Here is a 15,256-nt window from a genome sequence, read left to right on the forward strand (position 1 = left end):
CAAGTAAAGGTATAAATACTAGGGAATGAATTTGATACATACCAGAGTTATGATAAACATTTGGCTGTGGTAATGGCAGACTTTGTATTGGGGAATAGTGGTAGATGAGATTGGCTAGATAGAAATAGGGCAAGATTGTACAAGCTTTGAAATCTTGACTGAGAAGTTTGGACTTTATCTTGTAGGTCTTGGGGAACCCCTGAGGACGAGTGATAAGATGAAATTGGAATCTTTGGGGAAGATTAGATGACAATAATATGTGGGAAAGTTGCTGGAAGAAGAGTTTGGAGGGAGGTAGTATTTAAAGATTAAGGTTGTTGCAATAGATCTAGAGAGGATGAGAGGATTGATAAAATAGTGGCAATGGAAATGGGAGGAAGAGATAAATTAAAGACTTAAACTTATAAGGCATGAAGTCCAGAGAGCAAAAATGACTCAGACTTCAAGCCTGAATGACTGAGAGAATAGTGGTACCATTCAGATAGACAGGAAAGTTGATAAAGAAAATTGGTTTAAGGGTAAAATGATAAACCTACAGGTAAGATCAAGTCTCTTCTCTTCTATGATGCCTTCCTGGATCTCTCTCTTTTGAATTCCTGTAACATTTAAATCTATAGTATACAATTTAAGTTTTAGAGATACTATGTTCAGTAAGTGAGATAACGGTTGTTTATTTCAGAGTAAATCTATGGTGTGAGTATTTTTAGGGGTTGTATATATAGGAAAATGAGATAATCTAATGATCTGACATTTGATAAGGCAACCACATCCCTTTCCTTTCATAGCCCTCCACATATTAGAAAGACTAGCAGAAAAATCCCTAGATTATATAGGAAATGTGAATTGGAAGTTCCAGACTCCTTTTAGTTTTATTTTGGGAAGAGATTGCTTTGAGGTTGAAAGGTAAGAGTGGGGTGAGGAGTGTGATAGTACTATATATAGGATAATGAGAGCACATAAATATTTCCTAAATACTTTTTGATCAATTGATTAGAATTGCGATTGATGGACAGTGGTATGGGTGGCAGAGAGCCCCTGATTGTGCTGGGAAAGTGAACCAAATTCACTAGACCATATGTAGAGTGAATTCTGGGCAAGGACTGAAAGCCAATGTCTTTGAGATGTTGGAAGGACCTCTTTATGTTCATAAAAATGTTCTAACACTCTTCCTACCTGCTAATTTTTCTAACCCTTTCCATAGCTAGAGCTCTTGTGGAATCATTGCTTTTCTTATGGCAGTGAATGTTCTTAAAAAGATTAATGAAATTTAAATTTAAAGTCTCAAATTGCCTGCAAATTTATTTCTTTTTTGGCCTAACTTAGTTTTTCAGGAATTGTATTTTTGGATTCACATTACTGTAGATTGAGCCCTGGGGAGCATCAAGGAAGGATGAAAGTCTTGATTATTGATTTCTCTTTTGTCCTTTTCATTCAGGCCCCATAAAAAATTAATTAATAGTCGACTTTGGCCTTTTTGCAATTTGGGTCTGTGTTGTGTCTTATTTCAGAGTGGGCTATAGATCTAGTTATGCTGAGGTTATAGTGCACAATTGTAGGTTCAAAATCTTGATTATTTTCCCTACCCTTAGGTCCATGGTTCAAGGACAGGGGTAGCCTTGCTAAAGGAATTTAGACAAGAGGACTGTTTGAATAAACATTTTAATGCTCATTTTGTGACCCCCATTTACTTCAAAGGGCTGTTAAACACAGCCATATCAAAGAACTTGGGCCAGAGCTGAGCTGAGCAGGGAGTCAGATTTAACCAATCTTGCTGTGGATGAATGCAAACTCTCACCATGCTGAAAGGCCTATGCCAAACCTGCTTGACTGAACCTTTAGCAGAGGGTTATGGTGTAGTTTAATGACAGCCTCTCCTGTTTCTCACTACTCTCCCCTTCTGAGTTCTAGCCTTGTAGATTTGAATCATGATGGCTACCAAGATTAAAAAAAAATATTCTCTATTAGGGTTTTCATTTGCAGGTTGAAATGATCAGGACTTTGGTGCATGCAAAACCACTCAAACTATTAAACAAATCACTTTCATGCACCTAACAAAATCTGGATCCTTCTGGGTTCAGCAAAGTTTACAACATCTCCTCAGCAACTAGACAAATGGAAAGAAACAAACAATTCTCATCAGCTGAGCCCTTTCTCTAAACAAACCATTTATAATAACATCATGATAGGTAGAGAGAAGGAATTCTTTGAAGTTTTTTTTTCAAAAAATCCCCCAAAGAGAAGATATCAAATTAAAGCTGCCTAATAGCCAGATGATGATTATATATAACATTAAAATGGGCAACAAGAAAAGCTTGGCTGTGTGCAATTTTAGTAGTTTGTAGGGAGTGAGAAGAGAGTAAGGCATATTTTTAGTTCATATGTGATGGTAGAATATGTGAAGGCAAATGAACATTTTACATTTTGTCAGGGAAAAAATAATATTTTTGGGACTAGTGTCCAAACCTTTACTCCCCTTTTATATCTTTATTTTAAAATATTTGTTTCTTCCTCATGTAGAATTTTCTAGATAAGAGATTTCTAGAGGATGCTAATAATGAGATTATGATCTTATCTTAGTAATCAGAGAATAAAGAAATACTATCCACCCACCTGCAAAAAGGGGTCCTTGGAGAAGGGAAACATTTGAAAATGCTTGTTAATTTGGCATTGTCTAAAGGTGACCATGGAATAGACCAGTGATAGTGAAACTATGGCACAGGTGCCAAAGATGGCATGCAGAGAACTCTCTGTGGGTTCTTGGCTGCCTCCCTCCACCTGTAGAGTTTGTTACCAGAAAGGCAGAGGTACTCAGGTGGAACTGCTCCCTTCCCCCTCTCCATTGCAACTGACAATATTTTTTCACTTTACCTGCCTCTCTGCCTAAAAGCCCAATGGGAGCCCATAGGAGGTAAGGTGGTTGGCTCACAGGTAGAAGAGCTGAGTGGAGCTGATTGCTCACTCCTCTCTTCCTTTCTACACTCCCTGAAGACATTCCTTACTTCACCCACCCCTCTGCCCAGTGGTCAATGGGAATACTTTCTCCCTCCTCTGTGTGGGGTAAGAGGGAGGGGTAGTGCACACTCAGCACTAGGTTGGGTTGTGGCATGGCACATGTTCTCTGGGGGAGGGCAGACGTGGCACTGGGTCTGGTGGGGTGGGGTGGAGGTGGGTCTGGTACTCTATCTCTAAAAGCTTTGCCACCACTGGAATAGATCCTAATCAGGTCATTTTGTTTTTCTGGACCTTCTTCACTGTTGGTTACTAAGCTATTTGTAATTTGATTTTCCTGGTCATCTCAGATAATTAAATCATCTTCCCTATTATGCATCAGTTTGAGATGTCATGGCTTAATGCCTAACATCAAGGTTTTTATCTAGTTACTAATATAAAGCTATAACAAAGAAACTTCCTAATACCATGACTATGGCTATATGCCTTCAGTATTTGAAGAATTTGTGGTTTTGTTGGCATAGTTACTGTCATTGATGATAGATATCACAACTCTTATCTCTAGTATATGGTTTTTGTGAGTTGATATAACCAAAAAATTCTATCACTCACATAGTGACAATGCTTCTCAGAATTTCATTTGGTTGGCCCTCTAGCAATATAATATATTTGAAAGCATTTCAGTGTGGTAGGATCTAATTGGTGGTTGATTGTTATCCTTTGTACTTGAAGAGGATCTAAATGACATCACTGGTGATAAATTTTGTTATATTAGTTTGTCCTACCTGTGAGCAATTAATGTTTTTTTCCAATTGTTTAGATCTAGTTTTAATTGTGTGGAAAGTGTTTTACAGTTGTGTTCATAGACTCCTGTTTGTCTTGGCAGAAAGATTCCTAAATATTTTATAATGTCTAGGGTGATTTTAAATGGAATTTCTCTTTATAACTTTTGCTGCCAGGATGTGTTGGAAATATATAGAAATGCTGATGATTTATGTGGGTATATTTTTTATCTTGCAACCTTGCTAAAGTTGTTGATTATTTCCACTAGTTTCTTCGTTGATTCTCTAGGATTCTTTAAATAGACTATCATATCATCTGCAAAGAGTAATAGCTTGGTCTCCTCATTGCCTCTTTTAATACCTTCAATTTCTTATTCTTCTCTAATTGCTACTGCTAGCATTTTTAGTACAATGTTAAATAGTAGAAGTGATAATGGGCATTCTTGTTTCACTCTTGATCTTACTGGGAAGGTTTCTAATTTATCCCCATTGCAGATGATGCTTGCTGATGGTTTTAAATATATACTGTTTATTATTTTTAGGAAAGGCCCTTCTATTTCTATACTTTCTAGTGTTTTCAAAAGGAATGGGTGTTGTATTTTATCAAAGGCTTTTTCTTCATCTATTGAGATAATCATGTGATTTTTGTCATATTACTTTTTAATATGGTCATTTATGTGGATAGTTTTCCTAATATTGAACCATCGTTGCATTCCTGGTACAAATATCATCTGATAATAATGAATAACCCTTGTGATCACTTGCTGGAGTCTTTTTGCTTGTATTCTATTTAAGAGTTTTGCATCTATGTTCAGTGAGGAAATTAGTCTATAGTTTTCTTTCTCTGTTTTTCATCTGCCTGGCTTTGGAATCAGTATCATATTTATGTCATAAAAGGAAGTTGGTAGAACTCCTTTTTTGCTTATTTTGTCAAATAGTTTGAGTAATATTGGGATTAGCTGTTCTTTAAATGTTTGGTAGAATTCACTTGTGAATACATCAGGCCCTGTGGATTTTTTCTTAGGCAGTTCATTGATGTCTTGTTCAATTTCTTTTTCTGATAGGGGATTATTTAAGTATTCTATTTCTTCTTCTGTTAATCTAGGTGATTTATATTTTTTGTAAATATTTATCCATATCATCTAGATTGCCATGTAATTGGGCAAAATAGTTTTTAATGATTGCCTTAATTTCCTTTTCATTAGAGGTGAGGTCTCCCTTTTCATCTTTGATTTGGTTTAGATTAACCAGTACTCTATCTATTTTAAATTTTTTTTCAAAGTACCAGCTTCTAGTCTTATTTATTAATTCAATAGTTCTTTCACTTTAAATTTTATTAATTTCTCCTTTAATTTTTAGGATTTCTAATTTAGTTTTTATCTGGGGATTTTTAATTTGTTCACTTTCTACTTTTTTAATTTGGATGCCCAATTTATTGACCTCTGCCCTAAGTAATTTTTTAATACATGCACTGAAGGTATACATTTCCCCCTGAGTACTGCTTTGGCTGCATTCCATAGATTTTGAAAGGATGTCTCATCATTGTCATTCTCTTCAATGAAAATATTAATTGTTAGCATGATTTATTCTTTAACTGATTTTGGAGAATCATATTATTTAATTTCCAATTAATTTTTTATTTGCTTCTTCCTGTGTCCTTACTAATTATTATTTTTACTGCATTATGATCTGAAAAGGTTGCATTTATTATTTCTGCTCTTTTGTACTTGTTTGTCATGTTTTTATGCCCTAGTACATGGTCAATCTTTGTGAATGTACTATGTGCTGCTAAAAAGAAGGTGTATTCCTTTTTGTCCTTATTTTTTCTCCATATATCTATGAACTCTAATTTTTCCAATATTTCATTCATATCTCTTACCTCTTTCTTATTTATTTTTTGGTTTGATTTATCTAGATCTGATAGAAAAAGGTTCAGGTATCCCACTAGTATAGTTTTACTGTCTATTTCCTCGTTAAGCTCTGCTAGTTTCTCTTTTAGACTGGTGATATCTTTTGATTTTTTAGCTTTTCTTGCTCTTCCAGAATCATCCAAGTCTAGAGGCAAGACAAAAGTCAAGACTACTGGTGATGGCATTAAAAAAGTGACTTGTTTTGAAATCTTTTAGCAGAGAATTTGAATTTTTTGGGTGAAATTTCCTCAGTAAAACAAACTTTTAAAAATTTCCTTTTTCATATTTTTTAACCTCTGAAATTTATGAGGTATTCTATTTCTTGAAGAAAATGGAATTGAAAAATAAGAAATTACTTTCAAATCAAGATTCTTATGATTGCATGTACCATCTTTTTATTAAAAAACAACAAAAAAATCAAACTCAAAATAGAAACTCAACTCAACCAACATTCAGAGGAAAATTTGTACAGTGAAAAATCTAAATAATGAATATATAATAAACAAAGTGCCAATGCTCCTTAAAACTCAAAAATGTGACTTTCTTAAATGGAAACTTTCATGTATTGGTTCATTCTCATTTAAAGATTACATTAGAAATTGAAGCTGTAGATTATTAAGAACAGACACAACATGTAGTAAATCATGAATTTGATATGTGAAGGAAACTCTTTAGAGGTCCTAATAGAGATCAAGCCAAAAAGAGCTGGTAGGCTAGAGGTCAGGTAGTCAATTTCTGGATCAACAGCAACATTCATATATAATACTTTAAGGCTTAAAAAGTGCTTTATCTGTATTATCTAATCTGATCCTCATAATAACTATGTGAAATAGCTATTATATGTGACTTACCTTTCATTATGTAACTAGTAAGTATCAGAGAAGGGATTAAACCCCAAATCTCTTCTGATTCAAAGTCCAATACTTTATCTTGCTATGTAACTTTTAATCCCCCAATACCTGTCCTCTGGTTTTTGGATTTTGCTTCCTGAAGTGTAGGGCAATGTTTCTTGCTAGATCAGATGCTTTTTGAAGTCTATTTTCCCTCTGAAATTATATGACATCAGCTGTGGTGTCCTCTATTTCATTTTCTATTTCTTTCTACCATCTAGTGGTAGGATAAAAAACTGCAGTGCAACATAGAGAATGAGAAGCAACAGCATTTTTACTCATGATTTAGAACTTGGAGGGAACTTTGATGCAATCTAGGCCTACCTTCTCTTTGTATATATAGGAAGCTGGAACCCAGAATATGAAACTCACAACAGGTACTTAGTTTTCTCTGAAGGTTGACTATTATATATACACATGGTAACCTTCATTGAACTGTGTCAGAATCTATGAGGTAAAGAGCAGAGTAATTGGATTCTTTGCATTAAAAATGGGAAGATAATTTATATTATAGTTTATATATAATATGTTACTTATTAAAGGTGATAATATATGCAGGAGTACATTGTAAATTATTAAGTATATACATTTTTATTCATGTTATTCAAATAAAAAAAACTGCCAGTAAACAAATATATTTGGTATGGTACTGTTAATTTGTGATATTCAATTATATTAAAATTATTAAATACCTGTTATATAGCAAGCACAGGGCTAGGCACTGATGATGCAAAAAGAAAATAAAAAGAATGTTTGGCCTCAGGAAGCTTATATTCTCTTGTGATGGGGAGGAAGAGGTGAAAACATTTACATGGATAAATATAAAATTTTTCTTTTTTCTGTGACTGGCTTAGGGACAGTGGAAGAAGCAAAAGAAGAAAGGAAGAATTGAAGTGAATAGATACATGAAAGGAAATTATGAAGCTGATATGGAGTAGTTAATATTTGTGAAGATCAGAGATAGACTGAGATGGGGGAACATTTGTTATTGAGGAAAATTTGAAAAACAAGTATTGAAGACTCAAAAAGTCATATGTTAGCTGGTATTCAGTTTTTGAAGGTTTGTTAATATGGTACAGGAACCAGTTCTAATCTATTTGGTCTCAGAAGGCAGACTCAGTGATCTCTTAATTACCAAATATAATGACTTTCTTATTCATTATCCTTCTTGACTTCAACCAACCACCAGCATGTGATATAATTGACTACCTTTTTCTTCTGAATAATCTCTCTGAATTTCCTTGACCCTCTCTCTCTCTCTCTTCATTTTCATTTTTACCCTTCTTTCTATTCCTCAGGCTCTTTTGCTGGCTCTTTACCCATTTCAGATACCCTAACTGGGTGTAGTGTAGCATTGTATGTTTAGAATGTATTCTGGTGAGGAAATCTAGGAACCAAATAACAAAAACCTACTTGAGAACATTTGAGTGAAGATAAAAAAAACCCCAGAATCACCTTGGTGATAGAAAACATACCATAGACTACCTGAATAGAAAGAAGAAAAATATCAGGGGTTTTGGCATGATGTGTAATTTTAGTTGATCTAACATGCCAGAGCTCTCTTTTCCAAAAGAAGAGCAGCTAATAATATATGGACTTGTTTTTTTAAAAATTAATTAATCAAATTAGTTAATTTAGAATATTTCCCCATGTTTCCATGATTCATGTTCTTTCTGTCCCATCCGCCTTGACCCCTCCCGGAGTCAACTAGCAATTCCACGGGGTTTTTACATGTATAATTGTTGTTGACTTGTCTTAATGATAATTTCAGCCTTTGAAAGGTAGAATGACCTCAATCTGATTTTCATCATCAATGTGGTACTTGGCGTTTGAAGGTGTAAATGATGGGAAAATTGGACAGTGATCACTCCTTCCTTAAAGTTTATGATAGAGAATAAGAAAACCAAGCATATTCAGACTGTACCCCAGAAGGGATAAAATTTATTTTGCAAGGGTTCTGAGATGCCATGGTAGGGAAGATGCCATGGACTGAAATTCTACAGTGGAAATTGTAATAGAAGAGTGTGAAATTCTCAAGAATGAAATTTGGAAGACACACAGGAAAACAATTCTGAAGAGGAAAAATGGAAATTGTTTGAAAACATCTATGTGAATGCACTTGGAATTCCTCAACAAATTTAAATTTTTAAGTTTACATATCAGATTTGTTTGAAATAAGGCCCAATAACTGTAACAGCATGACATGGTTCTTTAAAAAAGAGTAGCAAGAATGCTAAAGCTTAGAACAGATTGAGTCTGGCTCAACAAAGTGATAACAAAGTGATTATTAAGAGAAAGATGAGGACTGAAAAAAAGATAGGACTCTTCTTGGGTAGATGTGATGATAACTGATGAGAAGAGAAGGCAAAAAGCTCTTCATATTTTTCAGCCAAAGAGAATTACTTTTGGGAAGGAAGTGACCAAAGAAAATGCCCAAAAGGAGATGGTATCTAAGAAAAGTTAATAGTAAGTTAATAGTAATAGTAAATTGTCTTAGATGAATTCAGGGCTAATATAGATTGATTATATACTTGAGTACTTACAGAACTAGTGAATGTGATTACTGATTATGTTAAGTGTGATACAGGAGGAAATTTTTTAAAAAGATAAGTGAATAAAGTCTGCCAATTATAGGACAATCATTTAATTAATCATCATTAAGCACTTATATACCACACACAGTACAAAGCTCTCACTATATAACAACAAATATCCCCTCTCCCCCAGCAAAACAAAACATAGTAATGTTCCCTTCAAGGAACTTCCATTCTAAAAGAGGAAGAGAACATATACAGATACAGGCATACTGAAGGTACAAAGTAGCTACTAAGTAACTTTAGACCGGGAAATATTAGGAGTTAGGGGGAATGCGAAAAGTTTCTTGAATAAAATTTCATTTGAATTTAATCTTACAGGAAGCCAGAAATTTAAAGAGGTAGAGATGATTGAGGAGAAAATTCCTATACAGTGAGTTAGACTTCAATCACTGGGAAAATTATACAATGAATCATTATAGAAACAGTGACAATTTAGGGGGAAAAAAAACCCAACCAACTTTCATTCCTTTTTTGATGGAGTTACTCACAATCAGAAGTATACTGCAGATACAATTCACTTAGGTTTTAACAGAGTTTTTAAATAAATATTTATATTTTTCTTATGGAAAAGAGAGATATGAATTAATTTTGCCCAGATATAGCATCTATGTGATGCTGGAAATTTCACTTAACCTTTGTGTGTGTGTGGCCCCAGTATTTTTCTTAGACTTGAGGCTCTCTAGGATCTCTTCTGACTACATTTCTGATCCTATGACTAGATGACAAAATTATATAGGTTCAGAACTGATTAAATGGCTGAACCTAAAGAGTAATTTAATGTCAGCTTGGAAAGGAGTTTCCACTGGAATGCCTTAGGAATCTATCTTTGTCCTTGAACTATTTAACTTTTTTTTTTCAGTTACTTAGATAAAGGAATACATAACATGCTCACCAAATTTGCATGGCCCCAAACTGGGAGGCAAAACACTGGACAAAAAGACCCCAAAAGATGTTAACATGTTTGTAACATTGATCTGAATTCAAGATGAAATTTGATGGGGAACAGTGGAAAATTGTATTCTTAGATTCAAAGAATTTCAGCAGTTCAGGATAAGGGGAAGCATGATTAAATAGCATAACTTTTAGGGTTATGAAATGATAGTCTTACTGTACTCTGCCCTCATCAGACTTCATTTCTGGACACCACTCTAGGGAAGATTTTGATAAACTGGAGAATTCCAGAGGAGGGCAAATAATATGGCGAAGGGGCTTGAGTCCAATCTATGAGGATAGGTTTAAGGAACTAGGCAAGTTTAACTTGAAAGGAGAAGACTCAAGGCAGGAAATGATTGTCATGATTAAGAATCTGAAGGATTGTCTAGAGAAAAAAGGGATTTGACTTGTTTTATATGGATGGAGGTTGGAAAGAAGCAAATTTAGGCTTGATATTAGGAAAATCTTTTTAACAATTTGAGTTGTCCAAAAAAGGAAATGGGTTGCTTTGAAAGTTAGTGGAATTAAGGAGGAGGATTTTATCCTAGATCTAATAGTAAGCACCTGAAGTTTTTCAAGAAGGGAAGTGTTAAGACTTCTGCTTAAAGTTCCTATAGCCTTAATTAGACAACTCAAGAGTATATAGACAAAAATAAGCTTACAGTTGGAAAAATTATGAATTTCATTTTAGCAACTAACATTCCCAGGAAATTCATCCCAAATTTTGGATTTTTGAAATGGTCTTAGCCCTTTAAAAACAGTATATTTCATTTGATGCAATACAGTACCATATTTCTATTGAACTTGATTTGGCAACTATGTAGATGATAGATTAGAGATGAGAGAGATTGGGATAGAGAAAGGAGCAGAACTGTAATTTGCTTGTTCCAAATTCCTATAGTAAAAAAGTTACAAAATTTCTTCATATAGAAAATATCAAGGGAAGGGAATCAAAGATAAAAAATAGGACATATACATCTATAAATGTTGGTAATATTTCATAATTTTCAAGATCCTTTGTTTTACTTTAGTTACAAGAAACAAAATAATGTATAATTAAGAACTTTGTGGATTGACCAGAACTAGGAGAACTTTGTATACAGTAACTATAATAATATATGATTATCAATTGTGAATGACTTAATTATAATCAGCAACTCAAGGATCCAGGACATCTCTAAAGGATTCATGACAAAACATATAAGAAACTGATGGAGTCTAAATGAAGACTGAGGCATACTATTCTTTTTTTCTCTGGTGTAAGTGATATGTGTATTCTTTTACAAAATGACAAATATGGAAATAAGTACTATATGATAGCACATATACAATCTATATCACATTGCCTTCCATCTTGGGCAGGAGGGAGTAATGGAAGGGAGGGAGAGAACATGGATGTCAAAATATCAGAAAATGATTATTAAAAATTGTGTCAACAGAAAAACAGTGGGTCCTGGCTCTTCCTAAAATCTTCACATTACCATATAAATCCCTAAAGCAATATGTCCTAGATTAGGTACCACTAAATTCAAAGGCTATATAACCTTAATATTTTACTATTCAAAGAAAGAGTATGAACCTTTTGCAAATGCTTACAGAGTTGATTTTTCAGCCTTTGGTTATGCCATGAATTATTAACATTAACTTAATAATTAATTCTGATAGTGTGGAAGAGCATCATGGTAAAGCGCTAGGATTCATTAGAAATATGGTCCTGCATAATATCAGAATAAAAATGCTATTTTTAAAGGGCTAAGGCAATTTCAGAAATCTAAAATTTTGGGCAATTGAGAGTCTCCTGGGAATATTAGTTGCTAAAATGGAATTCATAGTTTTTTTCAACTATAAGCTTATTTTTGTTTATATACTCTTGAGCTGTCTAATTAGGGTTATAGGGACTATAACCTGTACTCTCTTGGATAAAAGAGGGAGGGGATTATAAATCTTGAACAAATAAGTGATTCCATCTGCACAGTTCTGGTTTCAGATTTGTGTCCTTTTTTAGCAGTTGGAGCAGCTCAAATATAATGAGATTGTTGGAGAACAGGACACATTCATATCCAGACTACTTGTGAATATGAATGGGCAAGTATTTCCAACTCTTCAAATGTATATGTGTGTATGCATGCATGTGTTTGTGTTTTGTCCTTCACAGGCAAACATGATGCTATTAACAATGAGTGGCATAGATGATTTAAATTGTTTTTTCAGTATTAGGAAAACATTTATCAACATTGATAACTATAATCTTGTCATCCAGTATCCATTGTAGTTGTTGGCGTATCTCAATAGTGATATTGTAGCTCTTTAGGTTTTGGGGTAAAATCAGATTGAACCCATGTCCTCAATCTTATAAGGACTGCCTTCTAATTCTCTTACTCTTTCTTCATTCTATTATATACAATTACTTGCCTTTTAAATATGAATAGATGTACAGTGGAGAATTTTAACATTGGAGTAATAGGAATCTAGAAAGCAGTATTCTTTTGAGCCAGGATTATTTATTGCATTCTATTTTTATTTCTAGCACCTAGCACAAAGCCTGGCATATAGTGCATTGAAAAAATATTTATTTATTAATTGAAAATTAGAGATACCAAGGGAGTGCTTCATGCAAAAACATATAGGATAAAAGACAAAAATAGTAGAATTGAATAGAAGAACTGAATAAGAAAGATCTTAATATCACTGATAACTCTAATGGTATGGTTACTGATCTAGAGCCATATACACCCTGGAGAATGAAGTCAAGTGGACTTTAGGAGCCATTGTTTATAAGATCAGTGGAGGTGACAGAATTCTGTGAGTATTTAAAAGGTCTAAAAGATGATGCTGTTAAAGTGCTGCACTCAAGATGCCAGAAAATTAAAAACTCAACGGTGGTCACTGATTTGGAAAGAATCAGTTTACAGCTCAGTCCTAAAAAAGGGCAACATCGAAAAATTATTCAAATCACCGAATAGTTGTGCTCATTTCACATGCCAGAAAAGTTATGCTTAATATTCTGCAAACTAGACTTCAATAATATGTGAACTAAGGATTACCAGAAGTGCTAGCTGGTCTTCCAAGAGGCAGAGCAACTAGAAACCAAATTGACAGCATTCCCTGGATTATGGAGAAAGCAAAGGAGTTCTAGAAAAAAACATCTACTTCCTTGACCATACTAAAGACTTTGACAGTGTGGATCCCAACAAAATGTGGGAAGTCCTCAAACAGATAGGACTATGAATGCATCTTACTTATTTCTTGAGGAACCTCTTTATGGGTGATGAAGCAATAGGCAATAGTTTGAACCAGATAATGGAACAATTGGTTTAATATTGACAAAGGAGTACCACAAGGCTGCATATTGTGACCTTATTCATTTAACTTGTATGCAGAGTATATTATGCAAAAAATGCCAGGCTGGATGAATCAAAAGACAGAATTAAGGTTGCCAGGAGAAATATCAACAACATCATATATACAGATGATATATTTCTGGTGGCAGAAAGTTAAGAAGTAAAAAAGTCTTCTGATAATGAAAGAGGAGAATGTAAAAGCTAGTTTGAAGCTTAACATTAAAAACAAACAAACCTCAAAACTAAGATCATAGCAACTGGTTGATCACTTTCTGGCAAATAGAGGGAGAAGAAATGGAAGTGGTGTAAATTTTACATTCTTGGGCTTAAAGATTACTGCAGACAGTGACTTCTGCATTAAAATTAAAAGATGTTTTCACCATGGACAAAAAGCTATAGTTTATCTGGACAGCATACCAAGCAGAGATATCACTTGGCCTACAAATGTCCATATAGTTAAAGCTATGGTTTTTCCAGTAGCAATGTATGGAAATGAGAGTTGGAGTATAAGGAAAGCTGAGTGCTGTAGGATTGATGCTTTCGAATTGTGGTACTGCAAAAGACTCTGGGGAGTCCCTTGGACAGTAAGGAGATCAAATCCATCAATCCCTAAAGAAAGGATTTAGACAATTAATTGGAAGGACAAACACTGAAGCTGAAGCTTAAATACTTTGGCCACAAGATGAGGAGACAGGACTCATTGGAAAATACCCTGATGTTGGGAAAGATTGAAGGCAAAAGGAGAGGGGGAAGGCAGAGAATGAGATAGATAAGTAGTGTCATGGAAGAAATGAGCATTAACATGGACAAGCTTTGGGATAGAGCAGAGAATAGAAGGGCTATAGTACATGGGCTCACAAAGTGTTAGACATTACTGAATGATTGAATAACAACATATTTGAATATGAATCTAATCAGTGGATTCTCCATGTTATATGTGGCAGGTTGATTTGTATTATAACTTGTGTCTACTAAATATTGCCCTATTAAATTTACATTGAAAGAATTAAGCTTAATGTAAGAGATTCTTTTCAGACTATACCTTTCACCCCAATACAAGGCTTTTTGTTTTACCTTTTTTCCAGCTATGTATCCTCCAGCTGCTCCAAAGCTTTTGGCGAATGTTCCCATTAACACATCAACATCACAAGGATCCAATCCAAAGTAATCCATGACCCCCCGGCCTCTTGGGCCTACACTTCCAATACTATGAGCTTCATCCACGTAGAGGTAAGCTTTGTACTTCTTCTTTAAGGCAATAATCTCAGGCAGGCGCACAATGGAACCTTCCATGCTGGGTTATAAAGAGAAATGCTAATATTGTAATTTATCCTTTGAAAAGTTTTTCTTTCTTTTTCCTTTTTGACTATGGTTATGACAATTAGTTTCTACCCTCTATTAAAGATAAATTCTGGTCATTTGTCTCCCCTAAGAAACATTTTAAAAGGATGTTAAAGTTTTTGAAATTGGGCAAGGATCCAAGTGTTTTGAAAATGAAGACTGTAGCCATATTTCCTGAAGAAATGAAAGCAGCTGATCTGTTGATTTGGCAGAGTGAGTTTGAGGTCAGAGTGAGGAAAGACTATCACTGTATAGATTATTAAATTTAATTGTTAAGATATTAAAATACTTTCTTTTTATGAATGAATTGGTTCAATCATGTGATGATCCAAATGCCTGATGAAAGGTCCATAAATATGTATGTGACCCCTTCTTTTGATTTGGCAAAAAGTAAAGTTTAAAGTGACAAAGCTATAAAATACCTTTATTTGAGGTTATGAAGAGTTAAACATAACACAATTACCATGTTTAGAGATCCCGATTTCATCCTTCATTGTAGTAATTGGCTTATCT

General features: G+C 34.2%; 1 protein-coding gene across 1 annotated transcript in view; it reads right to left on the reverse strand.

Annotated features, from left to right (window-relative positions):
* The window catches only part of SPTLC3 (serine palmitoyltransferase long chain base subunit 3), a 221,477-nt gene that overhangs the window by 60,153 nt on the left and 146,068 nt on the right, over positions 1-15,256 (reverse strand). The window contains exon 8 of the mRNA XM_001374333.4: positions 14,477-14,696. Coding sequence (XP_001374370.1) covers positions 14,477-14,696 — 220 coding nt within the window. The remainder of the gene's footprint in view (positions 1-14,476; positions 14,697-15,256) is intronic.

The sequence above is a fragment of the Monodelphis domestica genome, chromosome 1 (genome assembly GCF_027887165.1).
Source record: "Monodelphis domestica isolate mMonDom1 chromosome 1, mMonDom1.pri, whole genome shotgun sequence".
NCBI lineage: Eukaryota > Metazoa > Chordata > Mammalia > Didelphimorphia > Didelphidae > Monodelphis > Monodelphis domestica.